Source organism: Platalea leucorodia (genome assembly GCF_965183815.1).
Source record: "Platalea leucorodia genome assembly, chromosome: 2".
Classification (NCBI taxonomy): domain Eukaryota; kingdom Metazoa; phylum Chordata; class Aves; order Pelecaniformes; family Threskiornithidae; genus Platalea; species Platalea leucorodia.
Window position 1 is genome coordinate 104176649 of NC_138824.1, and position 25433 is coordinate 104202081.

Here is a 25433-nt window from a genome sequence, read left to right on the forward strand (position 1 = left end):
GTAATTAGAGGGCGGGGGGAGCTGAAAAAACCCAGTTCTTTGAAAATATCCATACTTTAAAGCTGAATACATGAAGCAAGTGAAAGTGTTATGGAAGTTTTGTCATCTCCTAAAGTGTAGTGTCCAAATTTCTGAAATATCTTCAATAGTTTGTTTCTCAGTGAATTTTTTTAAGGGGTGCAGGGGGCATATCTTTGTACAAACATTTGTATGATAAGGATTTACTGCATTTGGAAATTATTTCAGGTTAAAGTATAATGCAAATATGAAATGAAATCCTGAATAAGTCCATGTGGGTCTAATCAGGCTGGAGTACATTTGTTCTGTTTATTCAGCTTTCAGACTGCAGTACTGGAATTTATTGTCTGTGTTTTGGAGCATTGTTATAGAGTCCCCTATTTGAAACACAGACACGTGAAATGTAAAAGACTAAATGAACTTCTGTCTTGGTAGCAGCTCCAAATTACAGTTCCCTTGAGCAGGTAGGGCTTCAGAAAATGCTTAGTGACAGTTTCTGTAGATGAGCTTTGACGGTGAATTTCATTTGATCTGTGATATAGTTAATATTGGTAATGGAAGTAAGAAATGCCTGATATGTCTTCAGTCCTGTATTCTCCAGGTTACCGTCCTAAGAGAGCAGTTTGCAGGCGGAATAACTGTATCTGTGCGAGACAGTGGTAAGGCAGTTCTGATTACTCTGGACCAAATGTTATGAGAAAGACTTAACAACTTTGGAGACAAACATAAATTTATAAATATTTGTGAAGAAGGATGTGATTTCTTTAGGACGGAAACTTTTGTACTATTTTATACTGATACTAAATATTCTGTGTTTGTATTTTAAAGCTATAGTCTATGTAATGTGTATCTCATGCACAAGAACAAGAATTATTAAAAAACATTGCTGCTTGATTTAAAAGAAAAAAAATGCAGCGTAATCTTAGAGCTACTCAGGTAATTACTGGAGGTATCCTGTTTCAAAGGACCAATACAAGACACGGAAATATAAAACACTGAATGCACATTCCTGTGCCGTTCATAAGAAATGTTACTGATCTGAATGTTTTCTGCAGATGTGCTCCCTATAGCTTCATTCTTCATGGTCAACTTTTAATTTATTTTTTTTTTAAGGTCAAGTTGTATTTTAGAACATCAGGTAGTCTGTTTCTAACTTGCCCATTTCCCACACTTTTTCTGTATTCCTTTCACTCCAGGACTAAACTATGCATAGTTTTCTTGTATTCTGGATGATGGAGTACAACCACTGTTTCAGAATATGACCTTACATTACCACTTCTCATTCTTGGTAGTAGAGCCTGAAGTTGATTTCATGAAAAGGGAAATCACAGCCGCGTTTGTCTCTCGGGGCATGCATACAACTGAATCTAGGCTCTTAGATTAATAAATTACCCTTTGGCTAGTTCCACAGTAAACTCAAGAATGCATAAATTAATTAGATTATTAAAAATGAGTTCCCAGGCCTGTTACTTTGTGACAGTTCTTGCATGGCCCTGAGGACAACTTTGACATAAAGTAGGTCATTTCATAAGCAGTGGAACTTGGAAGTAGTTGAATAGGGAACAGTTACATTTTTTTCAAGTATATTTTCATAGATTTTATGCTGCTGCTTAGGTATGTTTTGTACTGTGATCTACTCAACATAACTAACAACTCTGTTATAGTCACATATGTTCCTGTTTGACAGAAAGATGGGAGGTTTCTTTAGGTGAAGCTTGTGAAACTAGTTCAGGTAGGTAAATTGATGATTTAAAGTGTGTATTATAGCCCATTTGTATTGATGATTTCTTTCAAAACCTGTGGAAAAGGAATTTGTAACTTTCCACATGTACTGATTTTCACAAAGCTATTAAATTGCTTAATTTCATGCCTTCAGAACGGTACCCCATCTTTGGGCAGAAATTGCTGGCACAAGGTCTGGTTCTTTCCCTGCCGGCCCTTTTTGAAACATATCATGCTTGAGATAAAATAGTGTTTCATCTTCTTCATGATTATACAACAAAAAGAAAGGTCAGACTTTGTTGTTTGGTTGTTTGGGTTTTGTTTTGTTTTTTCTTTTAATGATTGCTTTTTTTAAAAGAATAGTCCTACTAAGGACTGCTCCTGAAGATCCAGGTCAGGTAGCTGAGCCTTTTTTGCAGTCCCTTGGATGCTGGTACTGTAACCAACACAATTTCGTTTAAACACTCTCCTTGTATATTAGCTGTCTTGTACAGATCACTGACATTTTGTATATTGATGTGATCAAGAAAGGAGCCACTGCCAGGAGAGCGCTATGCCTCGCCTTCCTCCCACTGACGTGTGCTCTCGGAGGCATGGCAGCCTGCAGGAGAATCCAGAAAACCAGACCCAGGCTCTCTAGTTCCTTACACTGTCCTGCCTTGCTTGATATGGTGACACAGTGCTTCAAGCAACCCTTAAAGAGGGAATGGGATGGATGGAATCTTGTATCGTGCCTAAAGGGGGAGATTTTTTTTTTTTAACTACTTCTGGCTGCCTGTTTTTTCCCTCTTGGGAGGATGACAGTCCTTATCCTTTGTACATGATATGTTACTTTGAGATAAAAATACCCTGTTAACTTGATTAGGTATTATTCCATCTCACTGCTCTAATACTTAACGTTATTCCTGCAGAAATTTAATTAAAAGAAACAACAACAACGAAAGGCCAAACCCCCCCCCCCCCCCCCTCAGCTGTTAATTGCTTCTAGCAATGCTGTAGAGTAACAGGCAGATGCAGTCTCATCTTCCGTGTTCGTACTCAAGCAGTGTAAAACTGTGAATGGGCTTCTGGTGGCATGACAAAGTGGACTTTGCTGTCTCTCTGTGAATAAAAATTTCTGCCTACAGAGGAATAGAAGTGCTAGTTGCATTAAGTGCTTAAGGTGGACAGGGAAGCAGCTTAGAAGAAACCGTAAGTCCAGCCCTGTTTACTCTGAGGTTTTACAGCATGAGCAGCTGGATATCCTCCGTAATTAGACAAGAGAGACTTAAGAGACCTGATGTGGTAAACAGAATTTGCCTGGCAGGGCTAAGATTTTTGGTTTGGTTTTCTTATTGCGTGCAAACATATTTGTGTTATAAAATCAAGGACTTGAAAGGCAGTGAGGAGAATGTGGTTGACCATGCAGCTTTATTTCTGCTTACATAGGCTTCTTCCTTCCCCATGTGCAGGGGAAAGCACTCAGGGAAAGCCAGCGTGCAAGTGTTCAATTAAGTCTGTGTTAATGCACGGAGCCCCGTGCGTAAATTAGGGTTGAGCAGGCTACCTCGTGTCTGGCACTTTTTCTGATTGCTTTAATTACAAGGTAAGTGGCAGTCTTCCGTGAAATTCCAGATAAAAACCACGTTAGAGATTTTTAAGAGAAGAGGTCGTGTACACATGAAGCTTCTTGTGGGCGAACCAACCCAACTGGCCACCGTACTAAAACCAGCTCCTGTTTCTACCAATCTCAATACCAAAAGCACTTGGGAGACTATACCAGGATTTTGTATATACCCTGCTCACAGAGAAAAGCAGTGAGTGCATGTTCTTATGACCAGGAGTGAAACCACAGCAATGTCTTGATCTCTTCTCCCTCTCTGCTCCCATCTCTTCCCCCTGTCTGTGGATAATGCCTAGAAGGTTCATCATCTCCTCATGCACCCCCCCCGTTGTTTTTTTTTGTTTGTTTGTTTTGATTTTTCTTTTCCATAGGATAGGATCAGTAATGAAGGAAACTAGTCTGAATGCTGAAACGTATGCTGGCTTTGCATGCTTAGAGGAAAAAATGAAGAGGTTTAAAAGACGCTTAGGAGAAGAGGACAGAGCATTTGCCTCTTAGCGTGGGACTTAAGAGTCACAGGGCGGGCAGACGGTTTGGAAATGGGAACTAGCAGGATGCCAGGATGAGTGGATTGGAGAGGCAAGAGTTGGGGTGAAAGGAGTGGGAATAGTGGGTGAGTTTCATGGCAGGAAACTCTCGAACAGCAGCTGTGTAATAGTGAAGCAGCTGAGATGTTGGAAGGGAGGAGGGTGATTTGTCAGATAGGCCCTGAGAAATAGTTTTAAGAGCAATACGTGAAACTCCTAGATGAGGCTGAGGGTTCACCTAGATAGCTAGTGAGGCTGCAGCCATTAAAAACTGAAGGATGTTATGGATGGGTGCTAGGTGATGTGGCTGAAGATAAGAAGTATTATGGCTTTGGAAACTTGTTTTCAGGGTTGAATTAAAAGAAATAATTATCTGGCTGGTTTGGGAGACAGCCTGGGATTATTTATTTACTCTTAAGTAATAGGGTGGGGGTTTGCTTTTAAGGATTGATTATTTTTTTTTTTTAAACTGCAGGGTTAAAAGGGTTCTGTCTTGCCAAGCAGCAGCTGGAAATTGATGCAAATACCTGAGATGTTATGCTGATGAAGTTGCAGAGGCAAATACCTGGGACTTGTGGTAGGAAGCAGAGCTGTTCCTTCTTGGTCACCTTGCTCTTTCTCAGGTTGGCCCATGACAGTGAATTTGGAAACTGTTCCGATGCAGCTGGTGCTGGGTTTGACTTTCCCTTCATAATTCTCTTTGAGCAAGTGAAGGAGTTGCTTGGGTTACAGAGACTGGCAGGAAAAGCTGGGATGCCAACTAGCCCTGTAGCATTGCTTCTGTGTGTAGAAGTGCCTGCATGGTCGAGAAAGCCAGGGGCAAGGGGCTGAGCTTGGTCAGGCATGACGGGGCATAACTGAAGCAGCAGAGACATGGCAGAGAAGGAAGGGCATTTCTGTTGAGCAGGGGAGTGTCTGGCCTGGACTGGAGGGGAGATGGTTCCCGGCCAGGGGGCTGCCACAGGGAGAGCTGCAGGCTTGCATTAGGCAGCACTGACTGTAAACACGCAAGTACCATGATATTTGCAGTGCTATGTGAAGCGTGGCTGTGTTTTGCTTTTGCTTGATAATGAGGAGAGCCCAGTTCGTATTTCATAACTTTCTCTGAGGATAGGTTAGCCAGCAGGAGAACAGCACTATTCCTGCGTAATAACTCTGAGGAAAAGTAGAAGAGGCTAGGATGTGGTGGTTGGGAGATGAGCCAGTGTGGCAATATATGGTTCATCTCTTGTGAAACACAAGAGCTGCTGTCTGCAGATTTTGGACCTCAGGGCCTTTCTGGAGTAGTCAACTTGATCACACACAGCATGGTTTTTGTGTTGGTGTGTTAAAATCTTTCTAAAGCTTGCACAGCTTCTGCTCTCTGCCTCGCTTGTTGATTCAGTACAGGGGTTATGTCCATGCCTCTAACAACTCTGTGTCCGTGCGAGAGGACTGCAGAGCTGTTGTACCAGAGATTTACTGTGCTTTATGGTTACAGTGAGTGTTTCGCCTGCTAAGCCGACGCGTCTGATCAAGAGTTACGGCTCAAGCAAATGCACGCAAAGCAAGGGTTAAAAATCATAACTTGGGCTAGCAGTTGCTGAAGAAACAGGCAAAAAGTTAGGACAGCTGGTTGAAGTGAGTAGGAGTGTAAAGGTAATAAGCATCCCTAGTTGCATGTGTAAGGGTGTGCAATTTAATGTCGTCTTTTTCCTTTATATGTAAAAAAGAGAGGTCAAGGGACAGCCTTTCCACAAGAGTGTGAGGCTCACGTTCTTTTTTCATGGAGGTTTTTAGTTTAACATAATTTTTAGCCTTTAAGTTACATGACTTTGTAGCAGAAAGTAAAAAAAGTAACCTGACTCAAAAATTCATGCTTCTCAAGTCCTGATTCTGAGTTTAGAAATTAATCAATGAAGATTCAAAATTGCCTTGTACTAAGATCCTCTGCAGTAATGTAGAAAAGTAGTTGTAAAAACCAGTAATAAACTAGAATATTTTGACATGAGGCAGGTATAATCACTTGAATCTGTGTATAGCTGCCTGTTTTGCAGATACAGATTGCAAGATTAAGAACAGGGTATTTCATTCAGGGCTGGCTGTGCTTCTGTCATTGCTGCTCATGTCACGCCACTGCTGCAGCTGATCTGGGACAGCTGGGACTCTGCAGCGTCGCTGCTTCTGAAGTCATGGGTTGGAAAGCTCACACAGATACTGTGCATGGACATGCAGAAATAATGATTGTATACTTCCTCTGCGTGGACATACCAAACTCTTGAAAAATGAGTGCGGCGTGCTTGCTTGTTACTGCTCTTCAGTAATGTATGTATGCAAAATACTGGGAAGCAGCTGATCTTGTTTCTTTCTGTGGTTTTAACATATAGGTTGCCTTCTGCCCTCTGACAGGAAAATCCTCAAAAGGATTTTATTTATTTATTTAAAGATATACTCTAGAAAGGAATAGAAATAGTTTTGATCGAACTATAATTTGTTCATCTGGAACTGAAGGCTTTTTTTTTTTTTTCATAGTTGAAGCATCGTTTAGCTATCCTTCAGGTACGCTTGCTGTCAAAGGATGTTTTCCACAAGCAATTTTAAGACCACAGTCTTCCTTAACACTGGTTATTAAATGTGTGTATTCTTTTGTGCTCGTTGTAACTGTTTGCAGACTACTTCACTGAAGTGATAAAAAAATTTCTTTGTCCATTTAAAGCACAGAGGTAAATAGTTACCTGTGTCACGTCCGTGATTTTTTACTATTTTAAAAACCAAATTGTCTGATAATTTCTGTGAACAGTTCTCAGTGTTAAAGTAGCATTGATATTGTAAGTATAGAATATTCAAAGTACAAAGTCGCATGGTCCAGTTGGAAGGAAACTTGTCCACAGACCAACTTGTTTGTGGTTTTGGTTTTTTTTCCCCTATTTTGGCGGAAGGTGGGGGAGGAGAGCATGGAGAGTCTGGATGTGATCAAACTTTATCCTAGTTTATCTTCCTGTTTCTTTAAGTAAATCAAATCATTCAAATTATTCAAGTTGCTAAAGATGCAACTGCTAAAACCACCCTAATTTTTGTTCTGACTATTTATAGCAGTAATTTCTTCTTCATTTCTTTTATCTGTATGAATATTCCTTTCTAGCGTTTCTATGGTCAGTCTGGCATTTAGTTTTTAATCTAGATACTGTCACTGGCTGCCTGAGACAGATTTCAAACAGAATGCCAGCTCATAAATAGCTGTCAGATCTGGGGTGCGTTAGCACCAGTTCTTCAGTGGCGTGTTGCACAGAGACTGGACAATGTGCTTTCGGAGAGACTGAGCAGCCTATTCTCATTTTGAGAATAGAGAGTAGAGAGCTGAACATTATATTTGAATTCAAGCTGGCTTTAAAGTCTTGGGTGTGCCAGGTGCTGAAGCTTAGGGTAAAAGGAGGATCTAGAAATGGAACGTGTGATCTAATTTAAGCCAAGATATCATGAGTAGATGGAGCAAACGACTGAAGGATTAAGGCAAAAGAATAGAAGGAAATGATAAGAAAATGTTTCCACTTCAGACGGGTGGCAATTAAACTAATATACATCTCTGATTTAGAACAGTCATAATTTAAACTGATGTGGGATGCACTTTGGAGAAAAATGCTAAGGTGTTTAAATAAATAATGGCAATTGGTTACATGTTAATTTTGCACCTTAATTTTAAACAATTTTTTTTTTGCCTCTTGCCCAGGTTCTCTGCCGTTCCAAATTGTTGGTGAAGATGGACACCAATTCCTGATTATGCTTTACATTCTTTAGTCTAAGATACTGTTTCTTTTTTCTTTTTTTTTTTTCTTAAATTCATGTTAAAGTGTAACACCACCCTGTATTTTACAAGGGGTGAGTGTACATGTGAGTATGTGCAAGTGTGTGGATGTGTGTGTTCCATTTAACGGTTTCCATGGATGGAGCATACTCCATTAGTAACGCAGACCCTTTGTTACTCTGAAACCGAATCTTGTTCTCTTCCCTATGATGATTCTGCTTTTGGAATATACAGGAAAAGATCCTCAAGTTCAAGCAGAAGTAAGAATAAATCTGTACCACTAATTCCAATCATATATATTATGATAGTACTTCAAGATTTATATGTACTTATTTCTATTGTTATTGTTATTTTAATTGTGTAATAAAAAATGCAGAAGTAAATTGAAATAGCTCCACTAACCTCCTAATCATCAGTTAACCTCGTAAACCTTTCAAAAAATTTGTTTGAAAATATGATAAAAGAAGCAATATTCTGAATGGTCAGAGTTACTCTAGAAGATGAGGGGCATAATGAATAATATCAAGAGGTGAAATACTATGCTTTCGAATCTAAATGTCTTTTAGTATCAGAGATGACTATGTCTCATATGATTATGCTCAAGTATTACTTCAAGATTGCATCAAGATGTACAGTTCATTTGCTTCTGCTGAGCATGTATGACTGGGTGGAGAAACCTATTTATATAATCATGTATCAGGGATTGAGTAAAAAAAAAAAAAAAAAAATCTCTGAGATTTCAGTTGCATTTAGTGCTGGCATTTGAGTGCTGGCAGAGGTTACCCAGAGAGGCTGTGGAGTCTCTATCCCTAAGATATTCAGAAGATGTCTGGCCACAGTCCTGGGTAACTAGCTCTTGGTGGCCCTGCTCGAGGAGGGGAGTGGGGCCAGATGACCTCCAGAGGTCCCTTCCAACCTCAACCAGTCTGTGATTCTGTATGGATCCGGGCGATCATCAAAGATGGTTAGCATCATTCATAGGTCATGTTTCCAAGTATTATTGCGGTCGCTGAGTAGGAGTATCCTTGTTAGGCAGGCATTTCCCATTTTAAGAGAGGAACCTCTAGTAGTGGGTAGGCTACTTGGAGAAGCACCCTTGGGGTCACAGTTGTTCAGTCTCAACACTCAGCAACTCACTCTTGTTAACTATTCATGTGATAAATTAAGACATTCACAAATTTTAAATTTCTGAAGGTGGTTGTATACTGCAGTCAGGCTTGGCTGTACTAAATGGATTATTCCTGGAGTCGAGCGCTTCCTCTGCACAGGGTATGTGATCTCCTCATTGCTCTTTGACTCTTCTTTGAACTCCTTCCAATTTATCCAAGTCCTCCTGAACCTCTGCCCCCGCCGCTGGGCCTGGTATTCCTGGAAGGGCCTCGTCTCCCTGTGCGCCCGGGAGCTGTGCCTTCCCCTTGCCCGCAGCGTACCGCGAGGAGCTCGCGTTGTGGTGGCTGTCATCCGCTGCCCCAGCCAGCCGTTCCTGAAATGGTCTCCCCATCCCACGCGAGCGGCCGGTGCTCCCTGTGTGCGAGGGGCCTGGGGACCCACCTGCCTGCGCTGGCCATGCCGAAAGGCCTCTTGGCTGGTCTCCTTGCTTCTCATGGGCGGGAGAGGTGGCTGTGGTGGTGGTGGCCCATCTGCTTCATTGCTTTAGTAATTTTCTCTGCCTCCCAACACCATATCTTTTTGTCTTTCCCAGATTTGTTTCAGAAGAATTCCACATCTCCTGTTAAGTAAGACATATATGACGAGGTTGTCGTAACACTGTCACCATTGCATCATCAACACCTTTGTGCGTAGACAGATCAAAAGGTCCTTTGTTTCATTAAGCAGATCTACGTTTTGGTCCTAAATCCATGTGTCATCAGACTTGGTAGTGGTAAACATGAATGTAAACAAGATTACATTAAATTCTGAGTAGCCTGACTGCAGAGGCTTTTTACATTTTTGTTTCTGAAGTTGGTATATAAGGAAACTTAGTAATGAAAATGGAAGTAAATGAAGATCTAGCAGTAGCTTTTGATTGGCAGTTAAAATTCTTAGATTATGTTGACCTCTGTTTCTTTCACCGATTCTTTTAAAATATATTAAAGGAATTAACTCTGCAGCAAGTTATGATAACGTTGAAAGTTTGGATCTCCTGTGACTTTCTACAGCTGCTCTCTCTGACTCTCTAGAAGGAGCAGTGGCTCATTAGGGACACTATAAATAAATATGAGGCTCATTTTTCTGTGCCACTAAGTAGGTCCCACTTCCATTCAGAGCAAATACCTTATGTAAGTCTGGTGAGGGGAACTTTCCTCATCGCATACACATTGCTGGTGTTAATCTATTGAAAATGAAATTCAAAGCCTGTTTTCTCTTGTGAAGGGTGGACGGAGCTTTGTGTGAGCTGTCAAAGGAAATTAGGAGTTTAGTAACTGATGTAGAAACAGAAGAAGAGGTTTCTTTGTATTTCTTCATCCTTGTGTGCTTTTGACAAATACTGTTAACTACTTAGAAATTGGTCCACTGTACTAACCAGAAGTTAAAGTGGTGGTTTTGGGAAATAGCAAAAATAAAAACAATATATTACACTTTTTCCCCTCTAATCTTACTGTTTCAATAAGGTTCTACAGTAATAGTTCACTCTTACTCATTAGAAATTCACCTCAGGAAAGCAACCAAGTGTGTCTTTGTTCTCATGGATCAGAATCCTATTTTGTATCGTTTTAAAGCCATGTACATGTTCTTGTTGAGTTTTTCCTTAATTTCCTTTTTTCAAAATTCCAGTCCAAATGTGAAATTTTTTTTAGTTGTCTTTCTTTAAGGCATTTACTTCCTCCGTACGTGACAAGTGACACTTAACCCTGAGGAATGTTAAAATGTCCCTGATGAGAACGTGTTGGTGACACTGTGATACATCAAGTGCGTGGCTTGTGACGGCATCCAGTATTACGTAACCGTGGGCTGTAATTATTCAGATGTGATGTCTGCGGACGTATGAACTTGGAAGAGTGCAGCATGACGATGCTAAAGGCAGCGTCCAAAGAAAACAAATCTTTCTCTTGCATCTTGCTTGTTAGGTCTTGAGGCAGCTATGGTGCCTTGCGGTGTAATATTTACACAGCAGTTGAGGTGTGAAATTTCCTGCCGTGGTGACACCCTAATCCATTTTGGCAGTGCTGTGACAAGAGTCAAGAGCGTGAGCGTGTGCAGACCCTCAGGTCGAGCTGAAGGGACCCAAGGGAAAAGGTGGAGAGATTGAAGAGGAAAGGGGAGCTTTCCTTGAATTTGCAACCTTGCTGTTTCAGTTCAGAGTTTGTTATTTGAAACACTGATGGAGCTGGGGGAGCAGCAAGTTCCTCTGGATCCGCTTTCTACGAGTAGTGTAAATATGCTGGTATATTTGTAATGTGGGCAATGACCATCAGTCCTGGTCATCTGCTGACAAAAAGAAGAAAGCAAAGCTACAGTCTTCGGAGTGCAGGAAACTTTCACTCTTAAGTTTTCAGTTCTACTCTGGGCTTTCTTGAAGGGAACTCTGTCCACGTGCTGGGTTAACACAGCAGGTTGCATCTGAAGCCTCTGCGCACGCTTTCACCATCCATTGTAGTGAGCTGAGGGTGCTGTCAAAGCTGGCAAAAACGTATCAGATCGCTTCTGTGAAGTGCTTATGCAGAGCAAGAGGTATCTGATTAAAAAATGCTGTTTTGTAACAGAAGGCAAGCTTGATGTTCAATCTCTTTAGCATAAAGTGCATTGTTTAAGTAGTGTTTCTTTCTGCAGTTATTTCCTTGGCATTGTTATTGTACCTGGCCCTGTTTCGTGCATTAAGCTCTTAATATAGTTCAATTTTACAATTATACTAGCCCCTTCCTGTGTCTTAATGAAAGTAAGAAGTTCTTCCCAAGTATTTCCAATCATGCTTTTATTACTTTCTGTTGTTACCATGCCTGTGGACCGGGCCACATTCATTCAAAGGCTACCGGTCTCAAATCTGAAAAGGCTGTGCTGTTGTTCAGTAGTGTCTCTTAAAGTTTGAAACTTTTACTTGAGCTGCAGTTAAATAGCCTGCTTGCTTCGTTTTTGCCGCAGTTACATTTTAAACCTGTGGTCAGGGGTGTGCCAGGAGGCACTGGCCCACTGGGATGCTGTGAGCTTGGGGTGGATACGTGATTGAGACGAATCCCTTTTTCCTCGGGGCAGGGCTGTTGAGGTTCTTACGGTGTTTTTCCAAGCATCGGTTTTGGACTCCCAGAATTTACCCAATCTCAACCCAGATCTCTTTAGCTGTGATTATGTTCCTTTTCTACAGGGTGTTTTTGGACCATCTCCAATTACTTGTTTTTCCTCAGGCTTGTTCCTATTTCTGTTTTTCTTTTCCACTGGTAGGTATGAGTAGACTGTAGTTTTCAGTCCACCTAAATCCTTGGATTTGACATACTCAGAAATTGGTAAGGATTGCTTCAGGAAAGGCAAAGGAAAATGAGTCCTATCCGAGTGTGATGTTAGGGCTGATGGATTGCCAGTTTGAAAAATCAAAAGTGAGAGCCGTAGGCTGTGCTAGCAACTGGTGTGGTGCCATGAGAGTCAGGAGCGCGGAGTGAAGCAGCAGGGGCTGAGCATCCCCGCTGGGCACGCTTTGCGGGCTTTGCTTTGGTTAGCTCTAGCCTGGTGGCATGGACTAACCATGCATTAGGTGTGCTCCAGGAGTACGTCTTCCCATTCAGTTTTATCCACAAGGAATCTAGTTTGCATGCTCTGAAACCCCTCCACAGCATGAACTGCAGCGGAGTGTGAGGTAATGTGCTCCCGATGAAGCAAAATGCACATGTAGATGCACTCGTAGAAGGTGACTGGGAGGTGGGTCTGCGCAAAAGGTCAGTGGCTAAGACCCGTCCTTGGCAAAAGAGACCAGATAAGCCATTACCGACAGTAAAATTAAAAAAGAGGGGTGAGATAAAGGGACTGAGGGAGATAAAAAGCCAAATACGTAGTTTGATCAAAGTTGTGGCTTGCCAATAAATTAGTCATCTAGTTTGCCTGGTGGCATGGTTGTGGGTGTGGAAGTGTATTGCAGTGTAAAGAGCGGATAGGATTTTGATCTCGGCAATTTAGGGAAGTTGGAAGTAGGTTTATACTGGTGATGTAAACCTAAATATAAGTAACTGATTCAACAGACTGTTAATACTGTGCAGACTGCAGTGGGAAAGAATTATGACGTTTGTTAAAATGACCGAGATAAACATAAAGGCATGCTATTAATTTTAGATGTGTGGAGATTAGGCCCAATATATGTAGTTTTGCAAGGAGAGCAATAGCCTAGACATGGAGGAGAGGGTATTCTAGTCAACCATGAAACACCTGTTTAGCTGATCTGTAGCTTAAGCAAGTATAACTGGCCAAGTTATATTTTGACAGCCAGCTGGTACCACCATCGTATTCTGAGCTGGCAGCCATACGTTTTTATTGATGAACAAACACACCAGCTTTCCAGGTAAGTGCACATACTCATACCCTAAAGTAAATATAATACAGAGCATAACAGGGAGAAGATAGGAAAATCAGTATTGTATTGTGATATCCACGTTACAAACACTTGTAACAACATTGCATGACCCAGAGCGCATACTTGTGATAACATTTGTCTTTTTTTATACTTTTTAACACTAGGTCTACCCTGAATTACAAATCACCAATGTTGTCGAAGCCAACCAGCCAGTTACGATCCAGAACTGGTGCAAGAGGGGATGGAAGCAGTGCAATGGCCACCCGCATATTGTGGTTCCCTACAGGTGTTTGGGTGAGTGACTGAGTTTCAGTCTTTTTTCCTGCTCTTTGGTGTTTTCAGTCTCTTCATGAAAAAGACAGAGAATCTACATAAATGTCTTTTACATCTCTGTGTTATCTTCTCTGAGGTGGGTTTTGTCCAATTGTTCAGTCCTTTGGAACTGCATTAACTAGAGAGAAAATACCCCTGCTCTTCCAATACCATTTTCATGAGTGACTGCAAAACAGGCTTCTGCTTACTCCCCTGATTTTTGTCATTATCTATCCTCTCCCCTCTTATCTTTCGATGTAGATATGCATGTGTGCACCCAGTTTACAGTTTTTTGCTTGTAAGCTATCCATCTTTTCCCTAAATAAATACTTTTCTTTTGCCGTTATTTTTTTTAATATCTAGTACTTGGTCTCTTACTGTGAAAAACAATGGGAATCTGGTTTTATTGAAAGCAAGCAAAAGCTAGGTTATAAAGTCCCCTGTCTCTTTCTGCAACTTTATTTTTGTAGCAGTTGCTTGGTGTTCTCTTCTGTGTCCTTTGTGCTTTGAATCGATTCACCAATTTAAAAGGGAGATTCAGTCCTTCAGTTTTTTGTTAACCTTTACTTCTCTGTTAGCCTTCTGTCAGCATTCAGAAAGCAGAATCATATTTATTTCTTGTTTTTATTAACATTCTAGGCACAAAGTTTTCTTGAGATTATTCCATGAGCTATTTAAATATGTTGCTTTACCAGTGCTGTTTGAATTGTGATAAATTGGTTGCCTAGTTTCATATTTAAATGCTGGAGTTCAAAGTTGGAACTTGCTGTGTTTTCTTTAGTTTTCCACAGTCAAGATAAAAACATCAGCTTGTAGTGTCGATATACTTGTAGAGCCAGATAAGCAACTTGGTAGAGGTGGGGCCGAACTGCAGTCTCACCTAGCTTCATCGTGATATATTTGATCAGATTCCATGTGAGTGCACTTGCACTAATTAGAGATGTAGTGGAACAAGATCAGACTAGTGGAACTATGAAAACTAATTTTTATTATTTATTGTATTGTCATCATAAGCAAAGCTCTGAATTATGATCAGGGAACTGTTATGCTCAGGACTCTCTATATTTATGTAGATTTGGTCAGTGCCCTGGAGAACTTACAATCTAATTTAAGATAAAAGACAATGTCATCACAAGAGCAAATGAATATAAATTGGCCATGAATAAATTTAATCTGGAAATTATAAGGAAGTTTCTGCAAGAGTGAAGAGCTCCAACAGTCTTCTGGTAAAAGGAGTAAGAAGTCTAGTAATTTAGAAGGAAGTTCATAAATTTATGAACAGGATTATATGCAGGTCCCTGCAGGAATGAGGAACTGGACTTGGACTTTTAAGGTGTCTTTCCTGAGTTGCAGTTTTGAATGAAAAATTATCCAGAGTTGAATGTCTGCTATCTTAGGTAGCAAGGTAGGCTTTGCTTGCTGGAGGCAAAAATTTTCAAGACATTTAAGCACCTCATGCCTGTTAATGCTTTGCCCTTAGCTCCTGTTTTGTATTTTAAAATCCCCCCATACGCTATTTTTTGCCCGATTTGCTTGTAATTGAGGCTTATGCAGTTGTGTCTGCCTGTGTTTGTCATCCTTCTTGTATGCTGCCATTCATCTTTTGACTCTGACTAGAATAAAACTAATAGAAACAAAAGCCTTAGATACTGATGTTCCCAAGAGTTTACTGTGAGAGGAGTGGCCACGTAATTACTTCCACTGGAGGAAGAATGGTGAACATGGCCATTATCTGTCATTTCTCCATCAACCAGCCCTCTGCTTGTTGCGTGTGGTTAAAGTTGGACTTTCTTGCATGTGGCAAAAGTGTGTTAGCGGAGGAGGCTGGAGGAGTGGTCACTTTCCCACGTGTGAGGCTGGGAGTACAGCCCATTATGGGGAGTTGGGCTTGCTTAGTACCCAGCAGCGTGGTGTTCGCCTGTTGATAGTGACCCACGCTGTGCTCTCTGCTGGCTCGCTGCCTTCATGGTGGTGAAGCTGGTCAAAAGATGAACAGATCCTCTGAAATGAGAGGAAGTCTTGAAGGGGAAAAAAAAGCGTAGTTCGGGGTTTTTAACAAAGACTGTTTATTTACTTTTCCTGTTGGACAGTTACCCTTTTAATTTATTACTTTGATTTTTCTGTAGTCTAGAAGTTGTAGTCAAATACCTTGAATACTCTTGCTGCCTTGTACCTCAAGGGGGTAGACTGGAGGCAGGGAGCTGATTGAATTCAGTCTGTCAATGTCTCATGGCTTTGGTGATGGATTATCTTTTTTTAATAATTTTATGCAATATCGTGTTGTGGGTTGTTTTTTTTTTTTTTTTTTTTTTTTTATTTTGGTAACTAATCTTGTAGCCTGCACAAACAGCTCAGTATGGGGATACTGATATTATTAATTATCACCGTAAGCACAATTATGTCTGTCTTGGAATACTTTTTCCTAAATCTTACTTGTTACAGAGTTAAGGAGTCTTGAGAGCTTTATTTTTTCTTTATCTCCTGCTAATATTTCTTCAATGTTAAAAGATAATTTTTCTGAAAGTTGGCTCTTTCTGTCAGCTCTGCGTGTGCCTCTGCTATCCTTGGTGTGGTAGCTGCTAGTGGGCAGTTTCAGAAGTCGGGCACTGGCACTGCCCATTCCTCAGTAATTTTAGTGCAAGTAGACCCTTGATGTAGACCACCATTAAATCCATTGACTCTGGTAAGAATTAAGATGCCAAAAGAAAGTTTGGCAGTGGGCAGCTGATTGCAGGGTTGAGTCTTACAAATTCTACTTTGCCCTGAGAATGACTTTCAGTTATCTTGAGTCAGCTTATAGTTTCTTCCATCTTGACATTTGTTTTCCACAGAGGTGAGAAACAGCGAGTGACAGAAATGTGTCTGCTTTCAGGCCAGAGCATCTTCACAGTCCATTTATGTCCCAGACTTGAGCCGAGGCTTTCTGAGACGTGCAGGGAGCGTATCGCTACAGCACTTGGCTGCTCCATTAGTTTTTTTCACTGAGACTCGTGCATGATGGTAGTTACTGCAGCTATTTGTATCAGTATACTTTAGTAATATTAATCAGATTTATTAGATTACACAGCTTCATATTTTCTTAAGTGGATGCAACTAAAGCATAAAAGGAATAATTTAAATAAGGCAAAATGAAAGCCCTTATTTGAGTGTGTCTTTGCGGTGACCACATAAATATGCCCCCTAAAATGTTCTAATTGAACCCAAAGCAGAAAAGCATTACTGGTTTAATTCAATTTTACGATACGATTTTGTGCCTGTGTGCAGGGCTTTGCAACGCTCTTAAAACTGCAAGCTTTGAGAAGATGTTCACGTGCAATAAATCTGATTTACTGATGTATTCGTTGCATGCTTCCAGGGACACAGGGGATTACCGTACAGCTTCAGTTCGCTGAAGAGGGGAAAGTTCTTGTGAAGAGTTGTTGAGTAAATTTTAGTTACCTTTCTGAACACACTGAAGGCATTCGCCTTAAAACTATCTTTGTTTTTATTTTCCTGCTCTTAGAAAATGACATCTTCCAGTGTGTGCTTATTGCGTCTCGAAGCTCTGTCAGTCACCTTTTGACAGAAATGGGAATCTAGGTGAATAGTTAGGTCTCTTGAATGATGGTGTCAGACTGCTGTCTTCAAGGGAAAAAAAAAAAAACCCTGGGATTTGAGGGGGTGTTTTTTTAGTAACACAAAGACTAAAGGGTTAAATTATGCTATTTGAGTGAGGAGTGTGCTGCTCGACATAGAGCCACGACTGTGTTTTCGGTGCCTAGGCAAAGATGATGAGCCGTGAGATGTGCTGGTGGAAGAGTGAAGATCTGCAGCGCTTCCTTGGCACGGCGTCGGGCGGGCGTGCTGCCATCTTCACACCTGCAGCGCGCAAAAAGCAGGGGTTTTAAGACCGACCCCTCCAAAATGGTGACAGTAAGCTTGCTGTGGGGCACGGGCTGCAGGGTTTCATCAGGCAGTGCCAAGAAGCCCATGACTTCCACTTTGTTTTATGGAAACTGTTCTTGAAAGATATCCTGGCTGCAAACCTGGCCTTGTTAATGTTGGAAGGAGACCTGCCACTGGCTGCCGCAGGAGGGCAGGATTTTTGGGGCCGCGTGGGCAATAAGCAGTTCTGGTTTGCTCTCTCCTCTCTTCACTTCTTGCCTGAGGAAAAGCAGCTGGCGAATTTGTGCAGTGTGGGCTGTGAAATGAGGTAACTGACTCTGTCTTCCAGGCTGGCAGCGGGAGCAGGCATCCTTGTCCCAGTGCCGTGATTCTTTGAATACCTTGGATAAATGTATGCCTGTACTTTCCTGAACAGGTGACGTTTCATTTACTGTTGGTGAAATACCCCCCAGCCTAGCTGCTCATTGTGCACTGTAGCCCTGGGGAGAGACGGGAAGCTAAATTATGCAGATGTTCGTGGATCGATCTGTGGGCACGGCAGACAAACAACTGCGAGGCGGGGTAAAAGGGGATAACCAAGGCATTGATTACGCTGCGTAAAGTGCTTGCTGGCATACTCACGTTGACTCTGGTTTGTTATCCCATTAATGTATACTGCTAAGCGCTGTATTCAGGCAGTGTTTGAAGGATCCAGATGTATTGGAATATCATTATGTATGTAGCCTCTGTCAATCAAAACATGATTACTTGCAATCATTTGTTCACAAACAAGTGGATTAGGTTATATAACAAGTATATTTTGCTGTTTGGTTATGCAGTGAAAAGCTGGCTTCTGTTTCTGGTTTTAATAAAAACATCTTTGAAAATATTTATTAACTTGTCATGCTTTATTACTCTAACAGCTTGTAAAGTTAACCACTTGTTGATGTCAGAAGAAAAGGCGTACTCAAGTTTTGATACCCATGCCTAGCCAATTATACCAAAGAAAACACCAAGGTTACGCCTGGAATGAATAATTTAAATAGAGATATAGGTAACTGACCGTTCTTTTGACTCATCTGGTAGTTTAATTGTAATTTGAACTGTGGGATTTTTTCACACAAGCATGTGTTTACTTCTGCTACATGGCAGTACTCGCTGCTTTTTTCCTCTCGGCTCACTGTCTAATGCACCTATTTCTGACTGCAACGGCAGAGCTTCTCTTCCGGATACTTTGGAAGCGCTTTCCGCTGGCTTTTCCATGCAGTGCCTAATCAACAGAATGACATTAAATAATTGTCTCGGAGTTTTCCTGTCCCTGCTAGTTGAGCTATCCGCCCCCAGCTTGCCTCAGTCTCCACTCAGCCATGTGAGTGATGCAGACAAGCCTCACACCACACTCTTTTCCTAAAATAAAAAAACGCACTTAGTTTCAGCCTGCATGACTACATCATGTCTAGTTTTTCTGACAGCACTAGCTGACAGGAAGGAGAGGATCTCCAAAAAGACTGACAATCTGAATTGCTTATTGCAGAGACCACGGGTAGAGAAATCCTAGGCACAATGAAAGGCACAACTATTCATTGGGAGAAATATTTCATCTCTCTTCTTTGCTCCCTCACAGACAATATTCCTGCCTACTGGTGGTATTTTTGGTGTAGTGCTGGTGGGCAGATGAGAAAGCCCTGCCTGCACAGGCTAGGTGCATTTTTTTTTGTGAAATTGCAAGCGTTGCAGAGATAACGAGTTGTCCTAACACACTGGCTTCCTTTCACTGCAGCAAAGCCTTGGCAGGTGCTCCCTAACCGGGGCCCTGCCTGGGTCCAAAACCGTGCTTGGCTGCACACCGGCAGCTCTTCGGCGTTGTGCCAGCGGTCAGAGTTTTGTCCTGTTTCTGTGTCCTCATGGCTGAGCTAATTGCAGCAAGCTTCTAGGGCCTCAATTCATCAAGTGTGTTCTTAAATGTGCTTCTGTGCAGCGGTATAATTAAGAGTATGCCCTGCCATGCTTCATTGAATAGAAATGGTTTTCTGTATGTACCTGAACTCTGCTGGACCAAATTTTATGGTCAGCTTCCATAATAGACAAGAAAGTGGCTGTTAAGCATCAGTTGAGTTACTGATCATTCATACGAACAATAACGAGTTTATCTTTTAATCATAATTCTAAGCAGCTGTATTGCATTGTGGTTTATAACTGTGACTGTACAAGTATTTTCTTCACAGGACAGGACTGTACAAACTGTTAAAGTGGCCTTTGGCATGTTTCAGGGGACAAAATATCATCAGCTAGAGGAAGAGGTGGGGAGTGGGCAGAGAAATCCTGAATGAGATCACCCACCAGTGGCACGCAAACTTCCTCCGGCAGTCATGGATCTGTTTCTGGAGGCTTCCACCTCCTCACTTGAGCCAAACGTTGGTTCAGCTGTTGGTTTAGCCAAATCCTAGCTGAAGGCATGAAAACCTTGAAGTGAAGAGATAAAGCAAAATTAGCATTCTTGTGGTGACCAGAATGTGCCTTCATGTATGACTAAGAGTAAATATAAAACATCTTATTTTTTATATAATAAGCCTGGAAGAAATAAATCTGAACTTGTATATTTCTGTGCATTTTTAGGGTGTACATATGTTTGACTTGTTTGGTGACTGCAGTAAGGTTTTAATAAGAAAAGGATTTGTGGAACAGGTCAAAACACACAAACTTTTTGAGATCGTGGACATAACAGCTCTGCAGATCTACTCCTAAAGCAGTAGAGGAAGTCCTTCTAGGAATTGAAGGCATTGAAAATGAGGGGCTTATTTCTCTCTTTCCAATGGACAAGGAAACCAGAACAGGTGGGGTGTAGACTTCAGGAACAGCTCACAGGAAGCAGTCACTCACACGTGAAAGTCTTCTTCATAGCTATCTATTAAAGACAGCATTACAAATTATAGTAAATACTGTTCCTGCTTGTTTTTGTTTTGGTTTGTTTTTTTTTTAAGTGTTTATGAGCTTGAAAAGATAAATCAGTTTTCTGCTTGAATGACGAATGCTAGCTGGACTCAGTTTTCTGTCTCTTGTAACTCTGTCCAGGCTGTCTGAGTGGGTCAGGGATTAGAAGCAGCATGTTCCTGCTTTTTCTGCAGTGTTTTATATAAAATGACTTAACCACAAAAAGTAGTGCTGAAAGAGTATTAATATGGTTAAAAAGAGCCCAAAAATTAGGAAAGGGGGAAGCTAAGGTGGCCTCCTAACTGTAGTTCAACCCTTCCTGTGCAAGGGGTACCAGGGGGCTGCAATGGTGGGGAGGCTGCCTCTGCCTGCCCTGCCCCACTGCGTGCGCCTGAACGAGCCCTTCGGGGTGTTCTTCTGACCTCCTGGCTCGGCTTCTGCTCGCAACTCAAATCTTGCCTGAAGACAAAACTAATTTTCCTCTTGGAATTTTGTCTAACCTTACGTGAGCACTTTGGAGACACAGGTTTAGTCTCATAAAAAGTCATGAGGTGAGAAGCGTCGTCCCTAGTTTGTCGTTGCAAGGCTGGAGAAAGGCTGGGGAGAAGTTTCAAAACCAAAAGTATCTGTTGATAGTGGGGCTCCAAATGGTAAAGCGCTTGAAACAGCATGTATGTGTGCATATGTACGTGTGTGCACAAGGATGCTTTATGAACCACATAGGTATATTTGTTTTGACAGATGTGTGCATTCACACACGCACACAACCTGTGAGTAATGCATGAAGCCACTTCATGCGTTTCATAGCTTGTTCATTGTATGCACCCAGCTTTTGGAACAGACAGATCAGGAACTTTTCATCTGAGCGTCTTTGTAGTGTCAGAGAGCTGATTCATCCTTTTTTTTGGTGTTTCCTTCAACATACAGTACTTAATTTTGCAGTGGGAGAATTCTGCTAATTAAAGTGTGTTGTTTGCTTAACCTTTTAGGAAGGAGAGATGGGGAGAGGGAGAGAAAGGAAGTGTAGATCTTACCACATGTCATTAAATGGATTTGCATATGGAGCATCTTCCCACAGATTTCTTTCACCTAACTGAAAGCAGTGGTAAGATCTCATCCTAAATACATTCTGGTCTCAGAGGAGGATTGAATGTTGCCAACAGATTTGATGCAGTTGATAACTGCAAAGGAAGAATCAGTGATGGGAATCACTGGATATTTCTAAAAGGTGCTAGGGAAGATCCTGGAAATGTATTTAAATAAGCCTGTTGGGGGTGTGTGTGTGCTTTTTTGAAGTGCTGAACACCTAGGAATATTGGACTTGTCAGTGAGTATGATATTGAGGAAGAGGCTCTTTCAGTTTTTTTAAAGGAATAGGTAGGCAAATGGATAGTGTGTCTACTTCGATTTTTCAAAAGAAATTTAACAAGGTCCATTACCAGAAGCTATTAAAGAAATTAATCTACCATGGAATAGAAGAGAAAACTCTTATGTGGCTAAATAAGAAGAAAGATTAAAAAAGGCAGGAATTAATGGTCCTTCCTCAAGGTGGAGAAAGGTCACCAGTAGAATCTCAAGGGATCAGTTCTTGTGCCCGTGACATTCAAAATATTTGTGATTTGGAAAAGAGGGTAAATCGTGAGGTGACCCATTTGATGATGACACTAAGTTATTCAGGGTAGAATTAATAAAGACAAACTATGAAGAATTTCAGATGGGTCTTTGATTATTGATTGACTGGAGGTAAAATGGCAGGCAAAAATTGATGTAGTAAAGTCAGTGTACATGGGAGAAGCAGAAAATAAATGAATCTTACCTTAGTGTATATGGTGATACTGTGCATAGCCTCTGACTTTGCAGGACTGAGACATTGGGTATTAATAGCTCTGTGAAAACATAGGTTCATTAGTGCCGTAAAAAGCAGTGTTACGGATTATTAGTAAAAGAGTGGGGAACAAGACATAGGACATAACTGTACCACTGTGTCAATTATGGACTTACCTGTATTTGTAAACACTGTGTGCAGTTCTAGTCTTCCTCATAAGAAGTATATAGTAGAAATTGAAGAGTTTAAAGAGTGATGGTGAGTGCTTGAAGTATGACATGGCTCCTGCAGAAGAAATGACACAGTAGATTAGAACTTCCCAGCATAGAAAGGAAGATGCCTGGAGGCTCTGACAGTGCTCTGCAAAGTCACGAGTAGCTTGGAGAGGATGGATGAGGAATGGTCATTCACCCTATCTTTCACGATGAGACCTTGGGTTATCAAATGAGACTAGCAGGCTTCCAGCTCCAAGCAAACAGAAGTCATTGTATATTTGTATATTTTGTTGCACAGTGTGTATATGGGCTCCTCATCCCTCTGCCACAGACTTGTGGAGGCTGAGAGCCTACAAAGGTTCAAAGCCCAATAGGACAGTTCACTACAGGATAACTCATCAGGTGCTAGGGACCTTAGTCTTGTGTCGGCGGAGATGGTGGTGAAACAGTCTTGGGGAAATACTGCTGCATGCTCTTCTACACTTTACACCCTTTTTTGATGTTGTGTTGTAGGTTCCTGCCGTTGACCACTTGAGCTAAAAGGATTTTTTTGGACTGAGATAGGTATTCTCATGCTTACGTGCGTTCCTTTCCTGTATCAAAGAGTGCTTGTCATCAGACTTATTAGCCCTGTCCCCTCTAACTTGCTTTTCTCCTGCCTTTCTGTATCTCTAAGGGCTGCTGCCTCTGTCCTGCTCTTCTTACTGAGTCTCTCTCTCTCTCTCTCTCTCCAGGTTTTCCAGCCTTGCCCCCTTCTTTGGCTCACTATCACCATTCCACCCAAGTCTCCTTGCCCCCAGGCACTGATGTTTCTTCACCTCTCCTTTCCTTCTGAGTAGTCTCCTTCCTAGCTTGGCATCCATCTCCTCCTCTCAGCATGTCCTCTTCTGCTTCCTCTCAGCATCTGCTATCCATCCAGTCTTGCTTGTGTCCGCTTCCCAGCTCTTCATCAGCTCTGCTACGCGACTCCTGTCATCTCATTTCGCATCTCACTTGATGCTACCAGAGCCAGGCAGAGAGAGAGAGAGACCCTGTGATCCTTCCTGGGAGCAATGAGATCAGTCTGTTCTAGCAAAAAGGCAAGGTAGCACTTAAGAGGAAAAAAAATACCCTTCTGTCACAGCAAAAACATGCTCTGGGTTCTGAGCAGTAAGATGTTTGTGCACACCTGTCAGTGCTTCATCAGATGTGAAGAAAGGTATAATTGCCTCAACTTAGCTTCTATTTTATATTTTATTTTTCAAAAAATTGCAATGAAAATTGCTTTATTAAAGTATTCTTGATTATGACTGTTATAGACACAGACTGAGGGTTGTTTCTGATGTTGCTTCATTTGCATTGAAAGAAGATCCTGTTGCTCTGTTTGTCAGATGATATGACTGCTGTGAGATACTCTGCTTAAAGCTTAGCTAAACTAAGATGACTTGTGTTGTACAACAAAAATGGTCATCGGTTTCCCTTTTGGTGGTATCTGATGAATGTTTTAAATGGTCTTTGATTTCCCTTTTTCAGTGAAAAATGCCAATCTGTGATTCTGTGTTACCTTAGAGCTACATTTAATTCTTTTTTTTAAAACAAACAAAAAACCCCAACAAAAAGCCCCCACCTTAAATCCTTAAGATTTAAGACCCCTTAAAAACACCTTAAGGGATCTTCCTCTAAGAAGGTGACATGGCCGACAGCCCAGCTGAAGTGCCTCTACACCAATGCACACAGCATGGGCAACAAACAGGAGGAGTTGGAAGCCACCATGCTGCTAGAAAGCTATGACCTAGTTGCCATGGCTGAAACCTGGTGGGACTCCCATGATTGGAGTGCGACTATCGATGACTACAGGCTGTTCAGAAGGAACAAGCAAAGAAGGAGGGGCGGAGGGGTTGCCCTCTACATCAAGAAATGGATGGATTGTGAAGAGCTGTCTCTGAAGAATAGCCATAAGCAGGTTGAAAGCTTATGGGTAAGAATTAGAGACCGAGGCAATGAAGGGAACCTTGTGGTTGGTGTCTACTACAGGCTGCCCGATCAAGGGGAGCCTATTGACAAAGCCTTCTTACTTCAGCTACATGAGGCATTGCGCTTGCAGGCTCTCATCCTGCTGGGGGACTTCAACCACCCCGACATCTGCTGGAAAAGTAGCACAGCAAGCTGTAGGCAATCCGGGAGACGCCCAGAATGCATTGAGGATAACTTCTTAAGCCAGGTAACAGACGGCCCTACCAGAGAGGATGTGATACTGCAACTGTTGGTCACCAATGCAAGTGAGCTAATTGGTGACGTCAAGATAGGAGGCAGCCTGGGCTGCAGTGATCATGCACTGGTGGAGTTCGCACTCCTGAGGGATATGTGTCAGGCGAAGAGTGAAGTCAGGAGCCTGAATTTTAGGAAAACAAACTTCCAGCTCTTCAAGGAGTTCGTCAATAGGACCCCCTGGGAAACTGCCCTCAGGGACAAGGGAGCAGAACAGAGCTGGCAGATCTTTAAGGACTCTTTCCATGGAGCGCAAGAGCTCTCGATCCCCAGGTGTAAGAAATCAGGAAAGGAAGGCAAGAGACCAGCATGGCTGAGTCGAGACCTGCTGGTCAACCTAAAGGGCAAGAAGGAAAGGCACAGGCAGTGGAAGCAGGGAGTAGGTATGCTGGGAAGAGTATAGGGACGCTTCCTGCTTGTGTAGGGATGGGGTCAGGAAGGCGAAGGTGCAGCTGGAGCTGAACTTGGCCAGGGACACAAAGAATAATAAGAAGGGCTTCCACAGGTATGTCAGCCAGAAAAGGAAGGTCAAAGAAAGTGTACCCCCCCCCCCCCCCCCAATGAGCCAGAGGGGTAACAACTGGTGACAACAGATGAGGAGAAGGATGAGGTACTCAACAACTTCTTTGCCTTAGTCTTCACTGGCAGCCTCTCTTCCCACACCTCTCGAGTGGAGGGACTGCAGGACAGGGCCTGGGGGAGCAAAGTCCCTCCCACTGTGAGAGAAGATCAGGTTCATGACCACCTGAGGAACCTGAACGTACATAAGTCTATGGGACCTGACCAGATGCATCCCAGATTCCTGAGGGAACTGGCTGATGCAGTTGCCAAGCCACTCTCCGTGATATCTGAAAAGTCATGGCAGTCAGGTGAAGTCCCTGGGGACTGGAAAAA

The 25433-nt window shown here is 42.0% G+C and overlaps 1 protein-coding gene across 4 annotated transcripts in view; it reads left to right on the top strand.

Moving 5' to 3' along the window:
* APP (amyloid beta precursor protein) overlaps positions 1-25433 on the top strand; it is a 223173-nt gene that overhangs the window by 61978 nt on the left and 135762 nt on the right. For all 4 annotated transcript variants that reach the window (XM_082332177.1, XM_082332178.1, XM_082332179.1 and 1 more), the window contains exon 3: positions 13310-13439. In XM_082332177.1, the coding sequence (XP_082188303.1) occupies positions 13310-13439 (130 nt within the window). The remainder of the gene's footprint in view (positions 1-13309; positions 13440-25433) is intronic.